The 20,827-nt window shown below is 35.1% G+C and overlaps 1 protein-coding gene across 1 annotated transcript; it reads left to right on the forward strand.

The window, feature by feature from the left end:
* The first annotated feature begins 1,637 nt into the window (after positions 1-1,637).
* LOC148597364 (uncharacterized) lies at positions 1,638-12,031 on the forward strand. Its single transcript, XM_088564149.1, has 4 exons — positions 1,638-2,628; positions 3,701-3,728; positions 8,629-8,664; positions 10,113-12,031. Exons 1-4 carry the CDS (start codon positions 2,497-2,499, stop codon positions 10,301-10,303), a joined length of 387 nt encoding a protein of 128 aa, XP_088420275.1. The 5' UTR covers positions 1,638-2,496; the 3' UTR covers positions 10,304-12,031.
* The last annotated feature ends 8,796 nt before the right edge of the window (positions 12,032-20,827 follow it).

A 20,827-nucleotide genomic window follows, 5' to 3' on the forward strand; every position in this document is an offset into this window, starting at 1 on the left:
ATTTTACATTATGAAGTGTTGATGTGCATAAGTACATTTTGATGATGTTGGTTTTTGTTGGATTATGGGACATACTATTGTAAACATAAGTTGGAGACAACACTTGCCGGAATGATTCTTTTTATTATTTGGTGTGATCCGCATACTAGACTTTTCCTATTTTCTGTAAATTTTGTCGGAGTTATTTGACATAAAATTTTGAGCATATCTCAAAATATTCTTACAAGTAACGAGGTAGAACTCCCGTTTCTTAATACCTAACCTCTTGCTCCTGTGCACCATTTCGCGAACTACTGGTCCGATCCGATGTTCTTTGAAATTGGCAGAATTACCTGTAAAACATTTATCAATTAAGGTTTTTTATACAGTTATTTGCCTTCACACAAGATAAGGTGAATAAAATGAATTCAAACGAATGACCTACTTGGTGAGAAAATGAAGCAATCCTGTAGTCCATGGGCTGAAAGGATCCATCGTGCACCCCACTCATCAAACTCACTATGTTTTATACCTCCCAACACCGAGTCAATTTGTCTTGAACAAGTTGTACAAACAAACAGGCCCCGCCCCACTATGGAATTCATCACAAATTGTCAAATGAAATCACTTGTACATTTAGAAGCTTTTCTTTAATCAACCTTTCTTAGGGCATGTCATTAAATTAGTCTTTATATTCTTTTTCAGTAGTAGCCAACATGTATATTTGTATCCTACCAGGTCAAAAAGCCAAGAATTGCTCGAGCGTCCTAGATCATAATATATAAAAGGATAAATATATAATGGTATCATCATACAGCCAAATTTCTCTAATGGTATCATCATACAGCCAAATTTCTCAGCTTCTTAATGATTTTAATTAAAATGTCGTTACTCTTACGATTTATGTGTAAAATCCAAAATCTGTACAAGCATCCCACCAAAAATTGCTGAAATTGAGACATTTCTCCATGCCAAGAGCTGTGTAATATTTATCCTATTATATTTAAAAAATGGCTTACGCTTGTATATGATATTTCCTGTCTAGCATTATCTGACACAATAAGTATTTCTAGTATTCTTTTGATTAGTTATAGCGGTTTTCAGCCAGAATTTATCAAAACATGCATTTGTTTTCAATTTATCCACTTAAAAGTGACATTCATTCAACTCAATTGTTGTTCATTCAAAGGCCTCAAATAAAGGTATCCATACACATTTATATAGCATCTGAACTTTCTAATGGGCCTAAGTAATGAATAGTAAAACTTGTACAAGACCATTTAGGCTAAAGTATGGTACCCCTACCCAACTTTTATAAACCCTTATAAGAAAACCACAAGATTTAAGATTGGCCAAGAATTACAAAAGTATGATTACGGTTATTTTTGGCGACAAATTGATTCGTATATGAGAGGTATAAGGACACCTAAAAACCATATTATAGTTGATGTTGTTTTTTGTTTGTCTGTTGGGGTTTAACGTCGGAGCAGCAATATTTCAGCTATATTCAGACGATGAACATGAAATTGACGATAAAATGAACATAAAATGATGATGAAATGAAAAAGAGATGGGACACAAGGACAATGGGGTCGACAGATTTTAATTGCCACTGGAAATAGGGAGAGGTGGGTAGGGTCGGGCAATTTAGCCTCCTGTGGCGGAGCCCTATGGTTCCTACTTCGGGAGAATACCACAGTACCAGGGGTACCCCATTCCACCACCTGGGGCACACATCCCAGTTGCTCTGTGGGCAGAGCGCCCTAGCCCCCGGCTAGGGTTCTGAGCACTATTTAGTCGCCTTTTACGACAAGCTTAGCGCTGCTGCAGGCCTATTCTTTTAACACCCGGACCTGCACGGGGCTATTATAGTTGCAGACTTACAGCACGGGGTGAGGGGGTGTATCTTAGCCCACGTACTCGTTGAGTTCCTTTTCAAAAGAGTGTAAATAAAAATAACGTTTTTAAGAATGCATCCGGTTAAAGAAATTGCCCATTTTAATTTGTGAAGGAAAACTTAAAATCAAACCATTGAAATAAATCAACCGTTGAATTAATTCAACCTTTGAATTGATCCAACCGTTGACTTGAAATTACCAATTAAACTTTTGTTTTATTAATAATATCAGAATATGTTTTCCATTCAAAATGGCGAACTGTTCCTATCTAAGAGTTTTTTTCTTTGGACTGAACTAATAACACGCTGTAATTGATCACATGACTACCAAATAAATGATCATATAATTACTATATGATTACCATATGACGCGAGAACCATATGATTATCATATATGGCTCATTTGCTACTCCGCCACAGGAGGCTAAATTGCCCGACCTTACCCATCCCCCCTTTTTCCAGTGGCAATCAAAATTTGTCGACCCTATTATCCTTGTGACCCATCCTTTTTCATTTCATTTTCATTTTATCATCCATTTCATGTTCATTGTCTGAATATAGATGAAATATTGCTGCTCGGACGTTAAACCCCAACAAACAAACAAACAAGCAGCTATACCATGTATACTTATATAGTATTGTACATGTTAGATTTAAAGTTCATGGAAGGAACCAGTGCAGACTCAGTTGTCTTGAAAGAGATTGAAACACAATTTGGAGCCCTGTTAATGCAAATACAGCACATGGAACAGGTAAGAACAAGTATAAAAAAGATACTTCAATTCATTATGTTTATATCCTATTTCATGATATGGTATACAGTTATCATGTCTATTGTGATTGTCACTGGACTATAAATGAGACTAGTTAGAGAGCTAACGTCATTACATAAAATAATTATCTTTATGTGATAGAGTTGTTCTTGTAATCAAAGGACTGATTGTCACATGATGTGCTGCCTTAGTTATCAGGGCAATAGAGAAGCAATTTAAGAATTTTATCATTCCATTGTTACTTAAAAGGCTGTCTAATAACAAAGTGTCTATCATCTCATAAACCCAATATTTTGGTGATGTCAAATATTTTTTTAATGATTCCTATTTGATTCTAAAATCAAATGTTAAAATTAACCAGCGCTTTTTCTTACCATTTGAAATACACTGATAATGAACCACAAAAGAAACATCGCATGAAATAAAAATAAGACATACATTGTGTCTGTATATTAAGCTAAAAGTACTACAGTTTTGATTCGCGTTCCTTCATTGTAACAGGGTACCTTATGGCCCTTATATAATGAATATTGGAATTTGCAGGGAAAACTAATTCATTTTCACTGCCCAATCATCAAATTAGGCGTTTCAAAAATCCCCAAGAAATAGATTGAAACACAAAAAATGAATTTCATATAAACATACCCGTTCCCACGAGGGAGATATCAGGTTATGAGGGTGCCCCGTGTAATTGAATTTGTTTATACGAGTCCGAGTAAATTATTTTAGCCATTTTACGCCTTATTTAGATTTACATGAACATATGAATATTAAGTCGAATCAGTAGCCCCTTCAACCTTAAATTTGATCGTGTTGTCCATATTCAAAATATTTAGCATAAATGCATGCACACATCATTAATTGAAACAAATTATTTATATTATTAAAAGAGTAGTCAAGGAAACCAATTCTCTAATGAAGTAATACAGCGACAGGGACAGAGACCAGACGGGGTATCACACACACACACACACACGAACATGAAATAACCAAACTAATACGTACAAAGCAACAAAAATAATGGGCAAATGAATCATGTTTTAATATTTAGAAAATCAGCAAAATGGAAGAAAAGATTGGTAAGTAGATCATATTGGTTTTCAATTGTGTCCATTCTCTGTCCTGTTTTGAAATTAATAACACTTTGGTTTTTACAGAGGTATTTATGCTGTATGTATATTTATTTCGAATCTTTATTGTTTGTTTTTGTTGGTTTATATATTTTTGAACTTTTTGCGATCTTAAACTCCACAAGAATCCATATAAAGAAAGTTACATAGCTGGTTCTGCAAAATGTACCACTAAACCTCTTAAAAAACTTTTAACTTCTATACTCAAAGCTGTCAAAGGGGGTTTGCAGTCTTACCACAACACTTGTTACACCCGTATTAGTATTAATTTAATGTAGATCCTGAAAAATTCGAAAGATCTTTTAAAAGACAATCAATTCAAGACTTTCATTTGATTATAATAACATTAAAACCTATGATTTTTCAATACAGTAAACATCATTCCCCATTCTCGTCAATGTCTCTTTCAATGTCTGGTCTTTGTCACTGAATTAAATTCTTTCGATTACCGCTATAAATTTTATATAAAGAGTAAAATCAAAACCAATCAATTGATTTTAATGGAATTAGATAGGGAGGTGGGAATCATAATAAATCAATAGATTTGAAGGGGGTTGTATTGGATGAATGGGCATCATATCATATCATATCATATCATATCAACGGATTTTAATAGGATTTTATTGGATGGAAGGGCATCATGACACATTAATTTATGGACAATAAGGGTTTTTTTTTTCAAACAGAATCGAAAAAGATTTAATATCAATACAAACAAAAATGTAAGATTGTACAAGACAGAATGTGTCACATAAATTATTATGGATATCCATACATTTTCACTTAAAAAATGATAAAGTCCGGTCAAAATAAATTGTAAACTTATACAAACTACAACCAAAAATATTGGAATTCAATTCAGCATAATGTACCTTAAAACACATAAGAAAAGTTTCTAAAACTTAGAATTGAGGCAAACGTTAAATAAAATTTTAGTACACATTGTAGGGGGAGATGACTCCGTATTTTTGTTATGATTTCTCTCCGTCCCCTGCAAATGCTATTTTTAGCCATTTATTGCTCATTGACTATCTCACAAATTATGGAGTCCATGATGTGTATCACATGTGAGATAGTAGGGGTAAACTATTTTTTTTAATTGTTATTGTTTATGCAATGAGAGGGAAAGGCAGGGGGCCATGGGTATAAACCCACTGAAGCTGAAAATGACCCATCAAATGATTGTACATGTTGAAAGCTTGTAATAAATGAGGAAAATGACCCATTTCAATGAATTCATTCCTGACCTCAGTAATGATAATATTCTTTTGTATGCAAATTATCATTTGTTAAAAGTATTTTATCGTATTATCATCAAATTTGAAATTCTTTAACTTTACTACCTTTATAGTGTTCTAACTAGGATTTGAAAAGTGCAGGGTGCTAGTTTAATATGGACACATTATTTACTAATAAGGTACTAAATATACATGTAGGTTGTTCTTTGATAGAAGATATGTAAACTCTTGAATAATCCTCTCATTAACCATTAATAATCTACTATCCTCATATTTTTTTCTATCAGATAAAAAGGGATGGTTATGGTTTTGTATCTAATTGTATTGGTAATTAGGCCAATTGAACTGAGTAACCTCTCCCTTCTCATGCTACTTTTAATGTAAAACTAGAAATCATGGAGATGGAATCCATCTCTATGGGACCTGCCATGTCAATTAAAGAACCTTAGTGAGGACGCTCACATTCTGCACGCGTCCCCATGTTGGATACTCAAGTAAATTTGTTCATCATAGAAATACATGTACATGTGGTAGAAGGACCCCGATAAAAAAGGAATCGGATGTTTTTAGTTTAGGCATTAAAAAAAGAATGCAACAAAATAAAATTTAAAAGATTTTTGAAAATGATTCATTCTTTATCTTCTAACTACCGTAAATTCTGTTACTCAGAATGGTAGTTTCAACTCCAGACTGCGAATTTTTTGAGTTCTAATAAATCCAAAGTAAGTAAAAATGTAATGGAACAAAACGTATATACGTGATAAGATCTGTAACTTGTAAACCTAAAACCATGTCGTAATCTGCAAGCGTGTAGAAAAAAGTACAAAAAACTGTTATTTCTGTGAAGTTCAAGACCATAATTTTGGTAAATCATTGTGAACTTACATACCAAAAATCTGTAATTTAGTACAAAAGTGTAAGAATGTTGTTTATATTGTTTACATGCGTGAGTAATTTGAGTTCATGCTGTCAGCAGAAAAGGAAAAATGTTGATTTCAGTATTTTTTATTCAAGTAAATTTTGTGACGAATTTCTACTGTCATCGTACCATTCGAAAAATGATTTTGAAAGGATTAATTTCCAAGCTTCGCAATAGCATGAAACTTTAAGGTGTTATTTGTCCTGGGATTTCACAGTGAATCATTGAAAATATTTTGTTTACTATGTAAAGTAATGGAAATGTTATAAGTGGTTATTGAGACCTAAACTCTTAAATTGGATTACCTCTCTTTATAGTCCTCCGACAGTAACTGTGTTTCCTTTTGCAAACCTTTCACAGAAAATCGTATAAAACTGTATACCACAATACACCTGGTCTTAAGAGAGGGGCATATAAGAAGAAACAAATAAAGTTTTTCTCAGCATTTGTGACATAACACATACATGTGTAAATTTATCAGGCAGATGGAATGGAAAAAAATATATATTACACAATGTACATGTCACAACTTTGTTGAAAGTGATTACTTTAAGCTTGTAGAAATTTACATGTACATGTGCATTTTTTACCTTTAGTTTTCAAATGTACTGAAGATTAATTTCTAAAAATTAACATTCTATAAACAATGTTCAATGAACAGTTTAAGAAACAGCAGGAAATAAAATAAACCAAAAAAAAAAAAAAAAAAAAAAAACCTGGAGTGAACTCTCCTCACCTTGTGAAGTGTCTTTCGTGTCTGTGTTTTATTCTCCTGAAAGGAGAAACAATTACCCACAAAGTGTCAGGAATAGATACAGCTTAAAAATATAAGTTAATATTTGTGAAGCGTTTTTACCAGACTTTAGTTTAAGAATACTAAGCCCTCTAATACAACTGAAAAGCCTCAAAGACTTAAATGTAGTACTCTATTGTAAACACAAATTTTATCAAAAACATCTGTATGAGACTCTGTCTGAAGACTAAAGAATTACAATACATATCTTTCGTACATGTATGGTATATACACAGTATTAATAATATTTCAAGCTCCTTATTTTGGGCCCCGTACAGGTCCGGGTGTTAAAAGAATAGGCCTGCAGCAGCGCTAAGCTTGTCGTAAAAGGCGACTAAATAGTGCTCAGAAACCTAGCCGGGGGCTAGGCGCTCTGCCTACAGAGCAACTGGGATGTGTGCCCCAGGTGGTGGAATTGGGTACCCCTGGCGTGTTACATGCTGGGGTTGTCAGGCTATAATACGGAAAACCTGACCGCAAACCATAGTGGTGCGCCGTGTTGGGAAAGATGCCACGTTCCTCGCACGTTAAAGATCCCTGCTGTGGTATTCGATAGGAGTAGGAACCTATGCGCTCCGCCACAGGAGGCTAAATTGCCCGACCTTACCCATCCCCCCTTTTTCCAGTGGCAATCAAAATTTGTCGACCCTATTATCCTTGTGACCTATCCTTTCTTTTTTTCATTTCATGTTCATTGTCTGAATATAGCTGAAATATTGCTGCTCGGACGTTAAACCCCAACAAACAAACAAACCTTATTTTGGAATTGTAGTACCAGAAAATGAAGTAAACTTACACGTACATGTATGTATGGGACTACCAACAACTTTTTTTTTCAAATGGGGCGAAATGACCAACCGCTTCAAAGTTATCTCCCTTGCATGTTAATTTCCGGATATGTTTCAATGTACAAGAGTAATCAAAAGAATGTAATCCAGGGACAAAAACCAGACATGGAAAACAGACATACACAGCAAAGAACATAAAGTAACTAAAATCATACATACAAAGTAACAAAAGCAAATGAGCAACTCGGACTCCACTAAAAACTGGGAGCACCAACCAGGTGCACCGATAGGGTAAGTGTCCTCTGCTTTTCTAGAAACGCCCGCCGAGTTGCTCATAAAAAGTCAAGTCCGGGGTAGACAAACGAGGAAAGGAAAACTATATTTAAAAATTCCTTATCTCGGAGATTTGATACATAGCGTCTTATCCCAAAGACCTTGACATAGAGGATACTAAGGACACTTTTAAGTCAGACCATAATTTGACTTACACTTAAATAAAGATGGTAAAGGAAAAGTATTGACCAAACTTTACGACAAACGTTATGACTTTTCTTTCAGAATTGCGGCAACATTCCTTCAGCACCTGCGTATTGAGTGTTCATTTCACAACTCATACGTAATGCCAAGACTTGCCAAAACTGCGCAGACTTTTCGTTTCGCGCTAGAATTCTAACAATTAGGCTTATGTTGCTACAAGATTGAAATCATCACTACAGAAGTTTTATGGTCGTTTTCGTCCCTCGTCTGTCTACCCCGGACTTGACTTTTTATAAGCAACTCGGCTGATTTTTGTAGAAAAGCAGAGGACGCTTATTCTACCGCTGCACCTGGTCCATGCTCCTAGTTTTTAGTTGAGTCCGAATTGCTCATTTGTTTTTGTTACTTTATGTATGACTTTAGTTACGTTTCTTCATGATCTTTGTTGTGTATGTCTGTTTTCCATGTCTGATCTTTGTCCCCTGATTACATTCTTTTGACTACTGCTATAACCTTGGTTCCCTTGATTATTTTTTTCAATTTGTTCAGTATACTTAAAATTGTTTGTGGCTGCATATGCCAAAATAAACGTTAATTGACTTTGTGGTTTTATCTGTCTTTTTTTCCATTTTAGATGAACTCGAAGACAGTGTCCCAAAGCACAAGAAAGGTAGGTAAACATTTTATATATACGTCATAAAAGTTTGATCATACTGCAGAATTACAGGTAGAAATATATAGTCGTTCGGTTTTTAAAATGGACAAATTATGCCTTTCAGAACATTCAAGAAAAAATTAATATATACATTTTTTGCACATATATTAGAATTCTAAAACTATACATTTTTTACATGGAATAAAGCTTGAGGTCCGATGCGTTATACCACTGTTTTCGTGGGACACATATGAGAACAAGAACTTGCCCATGGTTGTCATTCCTTTCAGAGCTAATGGTTTAGTTCTGCATTTTTTTGGTTTTTTTTTGTAAATCCATATTGTACTTCTGCATTGCGAGAGGTATACCGGTATATTTATCATGGTATCCGTACTTTCAAAAAACATTTTTGTTACAGTATTTTCTGCTTTTAAATTTTCTAGCTACTTAATTGCTTGATAAAAAGTGTAGGTACATGTATATCATAAAAGTAGGTGTGACTTAGTTCTAACTGAACGAACATAAACTTTCCGCTTGGCGACTTTACTTCGACCAAGTACTTACTGATATTGGGGAAATTGGGTCTCCTTACTCACATTTTTTCACAGTTTCTTTTTAAGAAGCAGTCTTTGTCAGAATCATGAAAAATCTGAAAAATGTGATACATCCCAAAAAAGGCTACATATTTTTATTTTTGTAATTAAGTTGTTTTATGAGTCTATATTGTGAAATGTGTAATTATTCATTCGTGTCTTCCTGCTCTTAGGAGATAATCAACATAGAAAATACAATAGATTCTATTGTATTTTAGCGTCAGTTACAGAGTTTTCCCCCTTAATTGTGAAATCTACAGTGCATTCTATACAATTTTTATCTCCTATAAACATGGGTTATATGAAAAACCACATGTAACTTTAAGTTTACTATGACATTGCAAACAAATATAATCAAAAATAAAAATATGTAGGCTTTCCAACCATGTATCACATTTTGCATGATTCTTATGTGGAGTGCTACTTAAGTTTACAGTTTGTTATTGTGATATAACTAACAGTTTAAGTACTTCCCAGTCTATGAATGGGACAAAACGTGTTTAAGTAGTCGCACAAAATGGACAAATAAACATTTTTCAAGTATTCATACCTCAAAGCCCTCTGAAATGACCATCAAAACGTTTGTAAAATATGCCATTTCAAGATATTGATAGTTAAAATTAAGGTGAAATGCACTATGGAAAAATGGCGGGAAAACTTCCCCCGTATAGTTTTCTTATATAACCAGTCCAAAAATCAGAATAGGTTTAAATAGCTTTGCTGTTGTGTTATTCTATTCTGTTGTTATATATATATGGCAAAAAAGACCAAATGTGACTTAACGTCCTTTTGTGAATATTCTGAAAGGATGTTAATTATATAAGAAATTATTTATCAGTTCTAAATACTACAAGCTACTTTTAATTGTAGAAGAATACTCTGAATGTATTAGAGAATGGAAAGAAGAAGAGAGAACGTTTTTTGTTACCAGGGCTACAGAAAGTGTAGCCAGTTTAATAGAAGAAAATAACATGAGTTTTAAAAACTGGAAGCTCTGGTTCTGGGAAATCACCGATTATTCATCACGTGGCGCTCGAGTTGCACAGAAAAAACGGATTTGATATTATCGCAATTGTTACTGGTCCGAAAGACATAAATGATAATCGGGATTTCAAGAAAAATCAGGTTTTCGTAATAGGTGATTTCTGCGGAAAAAGCATCATTAATGAACAGAAAGTACAGATGTGGAGAGAGGAAACTGAGAGAATTGACAAAATGCTTCTTGTTACCGGAAATGAAGAAAAAAGTTTTAATCACAAAATTCTTGTTTCGTGCAGTTTGCACATATTCAAAGACAAGAAATTCAAGTCTTTAAAGATTTTCACTACACAAGTTGTGAACTTGCAATCAAAAGATCTTTGTTTACGTTCGAGTGAAAGGCGAGAAATGCTAAAAAAACTATGTCACCCTTTCAGATTTAAAATTAGAAGAGTTGGAAAAGGAGTGTAATAGCTATAATAGGTATCCATTTTTTCCTCTGTTGTGCAAGATGTTCAAAAACTGAAAATGAGAATCAATTGACAGAACTGTTTACAGCTCCGATCGAAAGCATAAAAAATGATATTAAAGACATGATAGAACGTAATTCTTTTGAGTACTGCGCCTTTGTGTTTTGTGTTCTTTTCGATGGTGCCGTTCATATGAACATAGTCAATCAGATATCTCTGGATCAGGAAATATATAAAAAATGGAGAGATGATATTAGATATGTTTGATAATGAACTGAAGATAAATCAGTTATTGGAGGCGTTTGAACGTCTTAATGGGTCATATATCATGGGTTATAGACTGTATTATAGAATAAATCCTGACAGGCTTCTCGATATGATAGCTGTTACTTGCGGTAATTAACTTATAAAATTGTTTATTAAGCATGCATCTGCTGCTTTCATAGCAAATCGATTTAGATTAAAAAAGTGTATTTCAAGAAAAAAACGATTCGTACCTTTTTATACCAGAAGTTCATGAGCATCTATTGTTGTATGAATGGATTTTTTTAAATTGCCGAATTAGTTATGAAAAAGGGTGTAAAAATTGACCTCTTGCTTGAAAAGGGCGATCATTTATTGCATGCAGCGTGTGTAGGTGGTTGCATTGAAATTGTTAATTTTCTTTTAGAACGAAATGCCGATAAAGTTCCATTTGATAACTTACTATCACCACTGTTGCAAGCATGTTAAAAAGGCAATGTTGATATTGTGAAATTGCTACTTGGTAACAATGTTGGTTTGTCACAGTGTGCTGGGAATGGATTGAATGCATTACACGGTGCGTGTATGAGTGGCCATGTTGGTGTAGTAAAAATGTGACTGACAAAAAAAAATATCAATGTATCACAATGTAGTGAGAGGGGGTCTCCTTTAAATTTTGCATGTCGCAAGGGTTACAAGGCCATTGTAATATTATTACTTGAAAAACATGTCGATTTTTCAAGGTGTAATATGTCCGGTCAAACTCCATTGTGTAGTGCATGTATGAGTGGTCATAGTGATATTGTGAAAATGTTATTAGTTTTGTTTGTTTGTTTGTTGGGGTTTAACGTCCGAGCAGCAATATTTCAGCTATATTCAGACAATGAACATGAAATGGATGATAAAATGAACATAAAATGAAAAAAAAAGGATGGGTCACAAGGATAATAGGGTCGACAAATTTTGATTGCCACTGGAAAAAGGGGGATGGGTAAGGTTGGGCAATTTAGCCTCCTGTGGCGGAGCGCAAATGTTCCTACTCCTATCGAATACCACAGCAGGGTTCTTTAACGTGCGAGGAACGTGGCATCTTTCCCAACACGGTGCACCACTATGGTTTGCGGTCAGGTTTTCCGTATTATAGCCTGACAACCCCAGCATGTAACACGCCAGGGGTACCCCATTCCACCACCTGGGGCACACATCCGAGTTGCTCTGTGGGCAGAGCGCCTAGCCCCCGGCTAGGTTTCTGAGCACTATTTAGTCGCCTGAAAATGTTATTAGAGTCAAATGATAATGTATCTCTTTGTAGTAGTGCGGACTCGCCACTGTCTCTTGCTTGTGATGGTGGTTATTTAGATATTGTGAAAATGTTACTTGAGAAAAATGCTGATGCATCACAGTGTGCTGAGAATGGAGAATATCCGTTATATCTTGCATGTAGTGGCGGTCATATTGAATTTGTCAAACTGTTATTAGAGAAAAAATGTTGATGTCTCACAGTGTGAATCGAAAAGGTATACTCCACTGTATGGTGCATGTTACGCTGGTCATATTGAGATTGTAAAATTGTTGCTAGAGAGAAATGCTGATGTTTCACAGTGTGGGCGGTATACAAATTACACGATGTTTCAATTGATTGCACTTCAATGTAGAAAAAAGGGTGATAGGTCGAATTGGCCCGGAGATACTCCTCTATACGCTGCATCTTATAAAGGTCATATCGAAATTGTAAAGCTATTACTGAAAAACAATGCCAACGATGCACAATCTGGTTGGTCAGGAACTCCATTATGTGGAGCCTGTAGAGGTGGTCGTCTTAAAATAGTGACATTGTTACTTGAGAGAAATGTTGATGTATCACCATGTGGTGATTTTGAGTCAACTCCATTGTATCTTGCATGTAAAGGCGGTTTTACAAAAATTGTAAACTTATTATTGGAGAGAAATGCAAATGTGTCTCAAAGAGGTGAATATGGACTATCTGCCCTTTATGTTGCATGTGATAATGGTTATACAGATATAGAAAAACTGTTACTAGAGAAGAATGCCGATGTGTCGCAGTATCTGGAGATTCCCCACTTCATGGTGCATGCAAAGAGGGGGATATAGAAATCGAAAAATTACTAAAATGCCGATGTTAATAAATCAAGTTTACAGGTAAACACTCCACTGTAGTATGCATGTTCGTATGGAAGAATAGAAATTGTAAAAATACTTCTGGAGAAAAATGCGGATGTGAATAAAACGGGTCCATACGGCGATACTCCACTGCATAGTGCATGTGACAATGGCTGAATAGAGATTGTAAAATTACTAGTGGAGAAAAATGCTGATGTCAATAAATCTAATATGGATTGGATTACTCCACTGCATATTGCCCTTACATCAAACAAAATTGATATATTTAATTTTTTAGTAGATAATGGTGCAACCAAACAATTACATGCATTAATACTGTATTAATATATCGATTGTTGTAATAAATTTTAAAGTTTGAAGTCATTCAATGAAAAGTGATTTGTCGTATTTAAACGCATCGGTATAGCATATAAATGACTTTTAAAACACGAGAGAGGAAGTACTTGTTTTAACTCTATGATATATGACCTGTTTAGTGTGTTTGTACATAACAAACAGACTCAGTGTATCCGACTTGTACAAAGCACAATCTAAGCATGATATTTCTGTTATAGGAATCGAAGATACTGTTTTGTTTTCAATATTGCAAGCACACGTAATCAAGGGAACTAGCGGAAATCAAAAGAATGTAATCAAGGGATAAAGACAAGCAGGGAAATCAGACACACAACAAAAAACATTAACTAACCAAAAAATACGTACAAAGCAACAACAGTGAATGAACAACTTTGTAGTGAATTGGATTGAATCATATTAATGCCCCTACCTTGAATTCATAACCCACCCGTGAAATCAAGATAAGCTGTATTCTCATAAGTTGATTTGCTGATATCCAAATAAGGGTGAAAACAAAATTACCGATCTCTAATCCGATTCATATTCAAGTCAAATTTAAAATGAATCGTGCAAAATAGATATTACACCAGTGGAGCAGCTGATACCCCAATGATCGTGACTTAGTATAGGCGCTTAAAAACGAAATGCTGGGTTAAATCTAGGTTTTACAGCGGCTAAACCCACTCTTCAATGCTTCATGTAAGGATAAACCTCAAGACGTCTAGTAAATCCTTGTTTCCGTACGTTCATTTTCTATTACAATGAAAGCTGCCTAAACGAGACCGATTTCGGTTCTATAAACTTATTCAGTTTACGTAGCTTCAAAATGCATTCTGCTTTATGTGGAGTGTCATTCAAAATGGTCTGTAGTCGACAGATTCTCATAATAATTTAGGAAATGAATTTAGTTAGTTTCATTTCAAACTTGTTCATACATGTTCATAGTTTCATTTATACAAATAACATATTATGTGCATATATACGCTACAATACCTTGTCAATTTCCAGTACTGTTCTACTCATGCTAAAACACTTTAAGAGGTGGTTCTTGATCAAGCAAAATCTCATTAAAAGTCATTAAAGGACAACGGAAAAATGTCTGCTTTCTTCTAAGAAAATTTAATTCATACCAGGCACAGAAACTTTGGCCGATTTATATCGTAATAATGTAGTGTCGTCCCACTCGTGTAGTCGTTGGTATTTGTTTTTAAGACTGCATTCAGTGTTCTACTTGCTTACATATTCCTACACTCTCATGAGGCTGACTTTAAAGCTGCTCTTAACCGAAACAAAGAACTTTGTTGAGATAGATCATTAAATCTCAGTTTTCGCTATATAGATGACGTAATATAGTTATACAATCCAAATTTCAGGGATATGATAAATTGCATCTTCCCCAAAGAACTTGAGATAAAGGATGCTACAGACACTGTGAAGTCAACCTCATATCTAAATCTACACTCTAACAAATAGGCTTCTGGAACAGGGTTATGTGGCTACAAGATTGAAGTCATTCCTACAGAAGTTTTATGGTCGTCATCATGAACTCGTGGATCGTTATGATGTATCCATCAGCATCATGAAAACTGATTTATTCAACGGGTCATAGTTTACCTTTCCTCGTTTGTCTACTTCGGACTTGACTTTTTATGAGCAACTCGGTGGGTGTTTCAAGAAAAGCAGAGGACGCTTACCCTACCGGTGCACCTGGTCCATGCTCCCAGTTTTTGGTGGAGTTCGAGTTGCTCATTTACTTTTGTTACTTTGTGTGTATGATTCTAGTTACTTTATGTTCTTTGTTGTGTATGTCTGTTTTCCATGTCGGGTCTTTGTCCCTTGATTATATTCTTTTGAATACCGCTATAACCTTGGTTCCCTTGATTACTCCTACACTACAGATCGATGATAAAGGAAAACTATTGACAAAACATTACGACAAACGTGATGACTTTTCATTCAGAATTGTCATTTCATTTTATCTGTTGCAACATCCCTTCAGCACCTGCGTATGGAATTTTCATATCATAACTCATAAGTTATGCCAGAATTTGTCGCAACTATGCGTTCTTTTTGATCGCGCTAGACTTCTTACATAAAGCTTTTAGAACAAGGTTATGTTGCTACGAGATTACATTCATCACAAAAAGTTTATGGTCTTCATCATGAACTCATGGATCGTTACGGCGTATCCATCTGCACCATGAAAACTGATTTCTTCAAGATGTCATAGTTTTCCTTCCGTATTTTATCTACCCCGGACTTGACTTTTTATTAGCAACTCGGCGGGTGTTTCTCAAAGGACGCTTACCTTTTTAGGTGCACCTAGTCCATGCGCCCAACAAACCAATTTCAAATATGATTTTATTACACTACTAAACAAAATAATGATTGACATTACCTTACATAGTCGTCTTTTGACTGACACAAACACGAAATGTCTTAATCAACGCATTATCTGTATATAAGAAGTAATTGTGTCTACCACAACGGGAAAAAATGTTGTATCAGTCATTGTTTGTCAATCTAAACCAAATAAAATGTTTATGTAAACACTTTTCAGATTAGGTTAGTCAAACAATGTAGATGGCAACGCTTATCAAGTTGTGTTAGACAAAACATGTCAACGTCTACATTTTTTGCGTTGTGGTAGACAAAATGTATCAACCTAATCGCACATCAACGTTGTGTTAGACATTCATTTCACTGTCAGCCAGCAGTGTTATTTACAGCAAAATAAGTATTTTATTTAGAAAACATTTATAATTCTGTTCAATTACGTCTCTGGGCTTGCACCAGTAAACAATTACGCAAGAGGCTCAGATAGAGATTCCTACTGTCTGAAGCGATCGTTTCTTATAGTCAATCTCTTTTTAAAAGTTTATAAAGCAAGTTATTAGGCATTTTGCATAAATGTGTTTAGGAACAAATGCACGCATGTCTGCTGTTATCTTTACATGGGCTCGCTCATTGCGCTCTTCCGATCTTTCAGAATGGCTAATGAATATTTCTTATCTTATCCCTCTTCCCAAGATTCCCATTTTATTCATTTCCACAAATTCAGTTTTATATTGTCAATATTGATTTGCATTGCCTTTTTCATATTCTTAATCATTGTTTTAGTGATATTCAATTGTCATCATTATGTGTTGTTTTGTAAGTGTTGTTTGTATGATAGTTGAATGTGTTATAATTTGTAATTGTAACTTATCTAAACTAATAATGTGAATCATTAAACACATCTTGAAACCGAAATTGTTATATACTGACCATATGTGTCGGAAAGAATCTTAGCAAATACATGTTAATACCATTTGATCCTTTAAAAAACTTAGTTTTTCATCCTTAGCATTTGACATTCCAAAATAAATTAGGAAATGGGACTGCGTGTTATATACGAGGATTTTTCAAATGTTACATACTTTGAAATTCTATGAGCAACGCCTCGGATTTGACAATTAGAGCATAGGACATAATTCTACCAATGAACCTAGTCAGGAGTCCGGGTTACTCATATACATGTACTTTTGTTTTTCATTTTATTTTTTTTTTATTATTATTATTTCATTTTCCTTCTTGTGTGCTTCTGTTTTTTTCCTGTCCTGTCATTGTACTTTGATTATGTTTTTGTGATTACCGTTCGATCCCTGGTTCTTTCGGTTTTCCTTTGAAAAAAAACTACACATTACATATATCAACTCACCTTTCTCAGAGACAGCAGAAAATGGAAAATAGACCATATAGTTATCGGCGGGTGTTTTCAAAAAAAAGCAAAGGGCGTTTACTCAACCGGTGCATCTGGTCCATTCTCAACAATATTTCAGTGGACTCAGAAATGCTCATTTACGTTTGTTTCTTTATACGTATTATTATGGTTGTGTTATGTTCTTTGTTGCGTCGTGTGTCTGTTTTCCCTGTCTAGTCTTTGTTCCTTGGATTTCCGCTGGAATCTTGATTACTCTATCACAAATAAATGATAACCTATGCATGCCCTCAAAATCTTCACCAAAGTAAAACATTAAAAACATTCCTTATTATATAGAATGTACCATCTATACTTATAATTACTACCTTCTTTACTGACACATGTACTTGCTATGCAGCTGCTGATAACACTGAAACAGTCTTCCCAACCAATAAGTTTTCTCCTGCAATTCGAGTTTCACATTATATTGATTACCGCTAGAACCTTGGTCACTTGATTTCTTATTTAACCTGGGAATGTTTTGCACAACCGGCATATAACTCAACTGTGTTCCATATCTTACCCTACCGGTTCACCTGGTCCATGCTCCCAGTTTTTAGTGGAGTACGAGTTGCTCATTTGCTTTTGTTACTTTGTATGTAAGATTTTAGTTACTTTATGTTCTGGTGTGTATGACTGTTTTCTATGTCTGGTCTTTGTCCCTGGATTACATTCATTTGATAACCGCAATAACCTTGGTTTCCTTGAGTACTTCCAAATACTTTATGAGGAAATCAACAGAAGAAAGAGTACTCCAATGAAACAAACCCCAAACAATTAATATAATGGCTGGCACAAACGGAGAAGACTGTCCTGAGTCTCAACTATATTAAGTAATGTGTACAATGGCATCATGTTACAGTACTTGTTTCGGGAAAAGTTCCCATTTTGATATGATATGTCGGGATTGGGAAATGTGGGGTGTGTAATGCGGATTGGGATGATGTGTGAGGGTTGGGGATTTTGAATGGAGAGGACGGAACAATTATATTTTTTAAATGTTGGTTGATATGAAAATGTATTAAATTTAACTAAAAATAACTGTAAAATAATTTAAAATATTAAATTTTACTTGATAGGAAATGTGCAAAGGGGATTCTATGGGATGGGGTGCAATTTGTCAAATAGGGAATGGGGGTGTTTAAATGGTCGGATGTAATATGGTGTAAATGGGAAGATTATACCATTTAAGACTTGTTTAAAGAATGTTTGAATGCTAAATTACCCGTACTACTTTCAGCATCGGCAGTTTTAGAGCAGTTATGGCTTAGACATTTGGACGGTTTTGTTTGTTTGTTGGGGTTTAACGTCCGAGCAGCAATATTTCAGCTATATTCAGACAATGAACATGAAATGGATGACAAAATGAACATGAAATGAAAAAAAAGGATGGGACACAAGGATAATAGGGTCGACAAATTTTGATTGAATACACCTCTTGCTTTTTAAGTGGGATATGGCCCCGTGCAGGTCCGGGTGTTAAAAGAATATGCCTGCAGCAGCGCTAAGCTTGTCGTATAAGGCAAATAAATAGTGCTCAGAAACCTAGCCGGGGGCTAGGCTCTCTGCCCACAGAGCAACTGAGATGTATGCCCCAGGTGGTGGAATGGGGTACCCCTGTCGTGTTGCATGCTGGGGTTGTCAGGCTATAATACGGAAAACCTGACCGCAAACCATAGCGGTGCACCGTGTTGGGAGAGATGACACGTTCCTCGCACGTTAAAGAACCCTGCTGTGGTATTCGATAGGAGTAGGAACCTTTGCGCTCCGCCACAGGAGGCTAAATTGCCCGACCTTACCAATCCCCCCTTTTTCCAGTGGCAATCAAAATTTGTCGACCCTATTATCCTTGTGACCCATACTTTTTTTTCATTTCATGTTCATTTTACCATCCATTTCATGTTCATTGTCTGAATATAGCTGAAATATTGCTGCTCGGACGTTAAACCCCAACAAACAAACTTAAGTGGGATATGATAGCCCATAAGAGACGATGCTCTAGATTTTAAAGATTATTTATATGTCACCTAACACTAGCTGCAACTTGCAAATTTTGAGTTCATTTTCTGCATCAATATTCAGTTTCCACCTAATCAATGCTATTTGATTGATCAACTCAGTTGCAAGTCTCTTAAAGTCCTTTGCATCACTGAAAAATTCCCATTTTCTTCTTGCAGCAATATGGACTAGCCTTGATAATGATTCTTTCAGCTCATATTGTGTCGCAAATAACAACATCCGTACAACCTCATTACATTATGTGCCCTCGAAGCCACTCAATTTCTTTTCCTTGATGTATTTATTACTTTTTTCTAAGAAAGGTTTTGTTTGGTATTCATGAACTAACGGAATGACAGAATATACGTTGTCATCTGAAAGAAATTTTACAATTGAATTACTATGTGTCCCATTCTTAGCAAATGATTAAAGTACTTAATTTTTCAATTTGGTTAAAATGAACGGTCTTTGTTTGTAGAAAAATAATTGCGTATGGGATCGACGTTTCAGACAAGTTGGCATTCAAATTACCATTTAATACTAATGCCCTAATGAATGGACTTTACATAATTATTTTTTTAATACAATTACATTTCTAGTGACAACTTTGGAAGTACATTGTCATCATCATAGGTACTGTTTATTTGAAACAATATCACTTAATTTTTGAACCAAACAGGTCTTAATAAAAAGGAAATGATAAGCAATGACGCGCTGATCTTTTCATTACCATCAAATGTTCAAATCATAATATCCGCATTCATATATGTTTCCTTTTAAAATGCAAATCACGTTTTTATAACACTGCACACCTTGAAGTATTCAACTATGCATCAAGTGTTTCAATAGAAGGTAGTTGTGAGCTTTTTATAATGACAATTTCCGCCGTGGACTCAATAAAAATTATTTTGGAAACATATGTTTCTCCCGCTTTTTGTTCATAGACTAATAAACTGAGATATTCGGAGATTAATACATTTGCAATGTACAAGTAAGTCATATAATATGTATATTTAATTTCTTGTAACAGAATGCTGCTAGACCGAGAAAAATAGCTGTGTAGAGTGATTCAACCACTTTTTCCCATGCCTGGCCTGTCGTTGACTTTTGAAAAAAAAGGGAAAAAAAACACTGTTAAACTCTAGATTGTTGGCACATAAAGTATTTGTAAAAAAAATAAATTCCACCTACCTTACATAGATTTTTCATGGCGTTTCCAGAAACACTTATATCCTTTTTGCCCTTAATCCCGTAGCCGCGAACGGCTCCAGGTGTCGAAAAAATAGTCCCGCAGCAGCACTAAGCTTGTCGTAAGAGGCGATTAAATAGTGCTCAGAACCTTGGCCGAGGGGCTAGGGCGCTCTGCGCAAAGAGAAACTGAATTGTATTCCCTAGATGGTGGAATGGGGTACTCCTAATATGCTTCATGCTTGGGTCGTCAGGCCATAATATTGAAACCTGACCGCAAACCATAGTCACTGTGGTGCAACGTGTTTGGAAAGATGCCACTTTCCTCGCACGCTAAAGAACCAATATGTGGGATTCTCTCGGAGTGGATACAATTGGGCTTCTCCATATTTTCAGTTAAAATCAAATTTGTAGACCTTATTATCCAAGTGTCCCTTCCCATTTTTCATTTCAACATCACTTCATGTTCATCGCCTTAATATAGCTAC

The sequence above is a fragment of the Perna viridis genome, chromosome 15 (genome assembly GCF_037379345.1).
Source record: "Perna viridis isolate PV_CMFRI_1.1 ecotype Kerala chromosome 15, ASM3737934v1, whole genome shotgun sequence".
Classification (NCBI taxonomy): domain Eukaryota; kingdom Metazoa; phylum Mollusca; class Bivalvia; order Mytilida; family Mytilidae; genus Perna; species Perna viridis.

Excerpts from the sequence above, each read along its gene's own strand:
- LOC148597364 (XM_088564149.1), top strand. The coding sequence starts at position 2,497 with ATGTATACTTATATAGTATTGTACATGTTAGATTTAAAGTTCATGGAA. Across the intron at positions 2,629-3,700 it reads AAATACAGCACATGGAACAG|AAAATCAGCAAAATGGAAGA; the intron begins GTAAGAACAAGT and ends TTTAATATTTAG. Across the intron at positions 8,665-10,112 it reads TGTCCCAAAGCACAAGAAAG|AAGAATACTCTGAATGTATT; the intron begins GTAGGTAAACAT and ends TTTTAATTGTAG.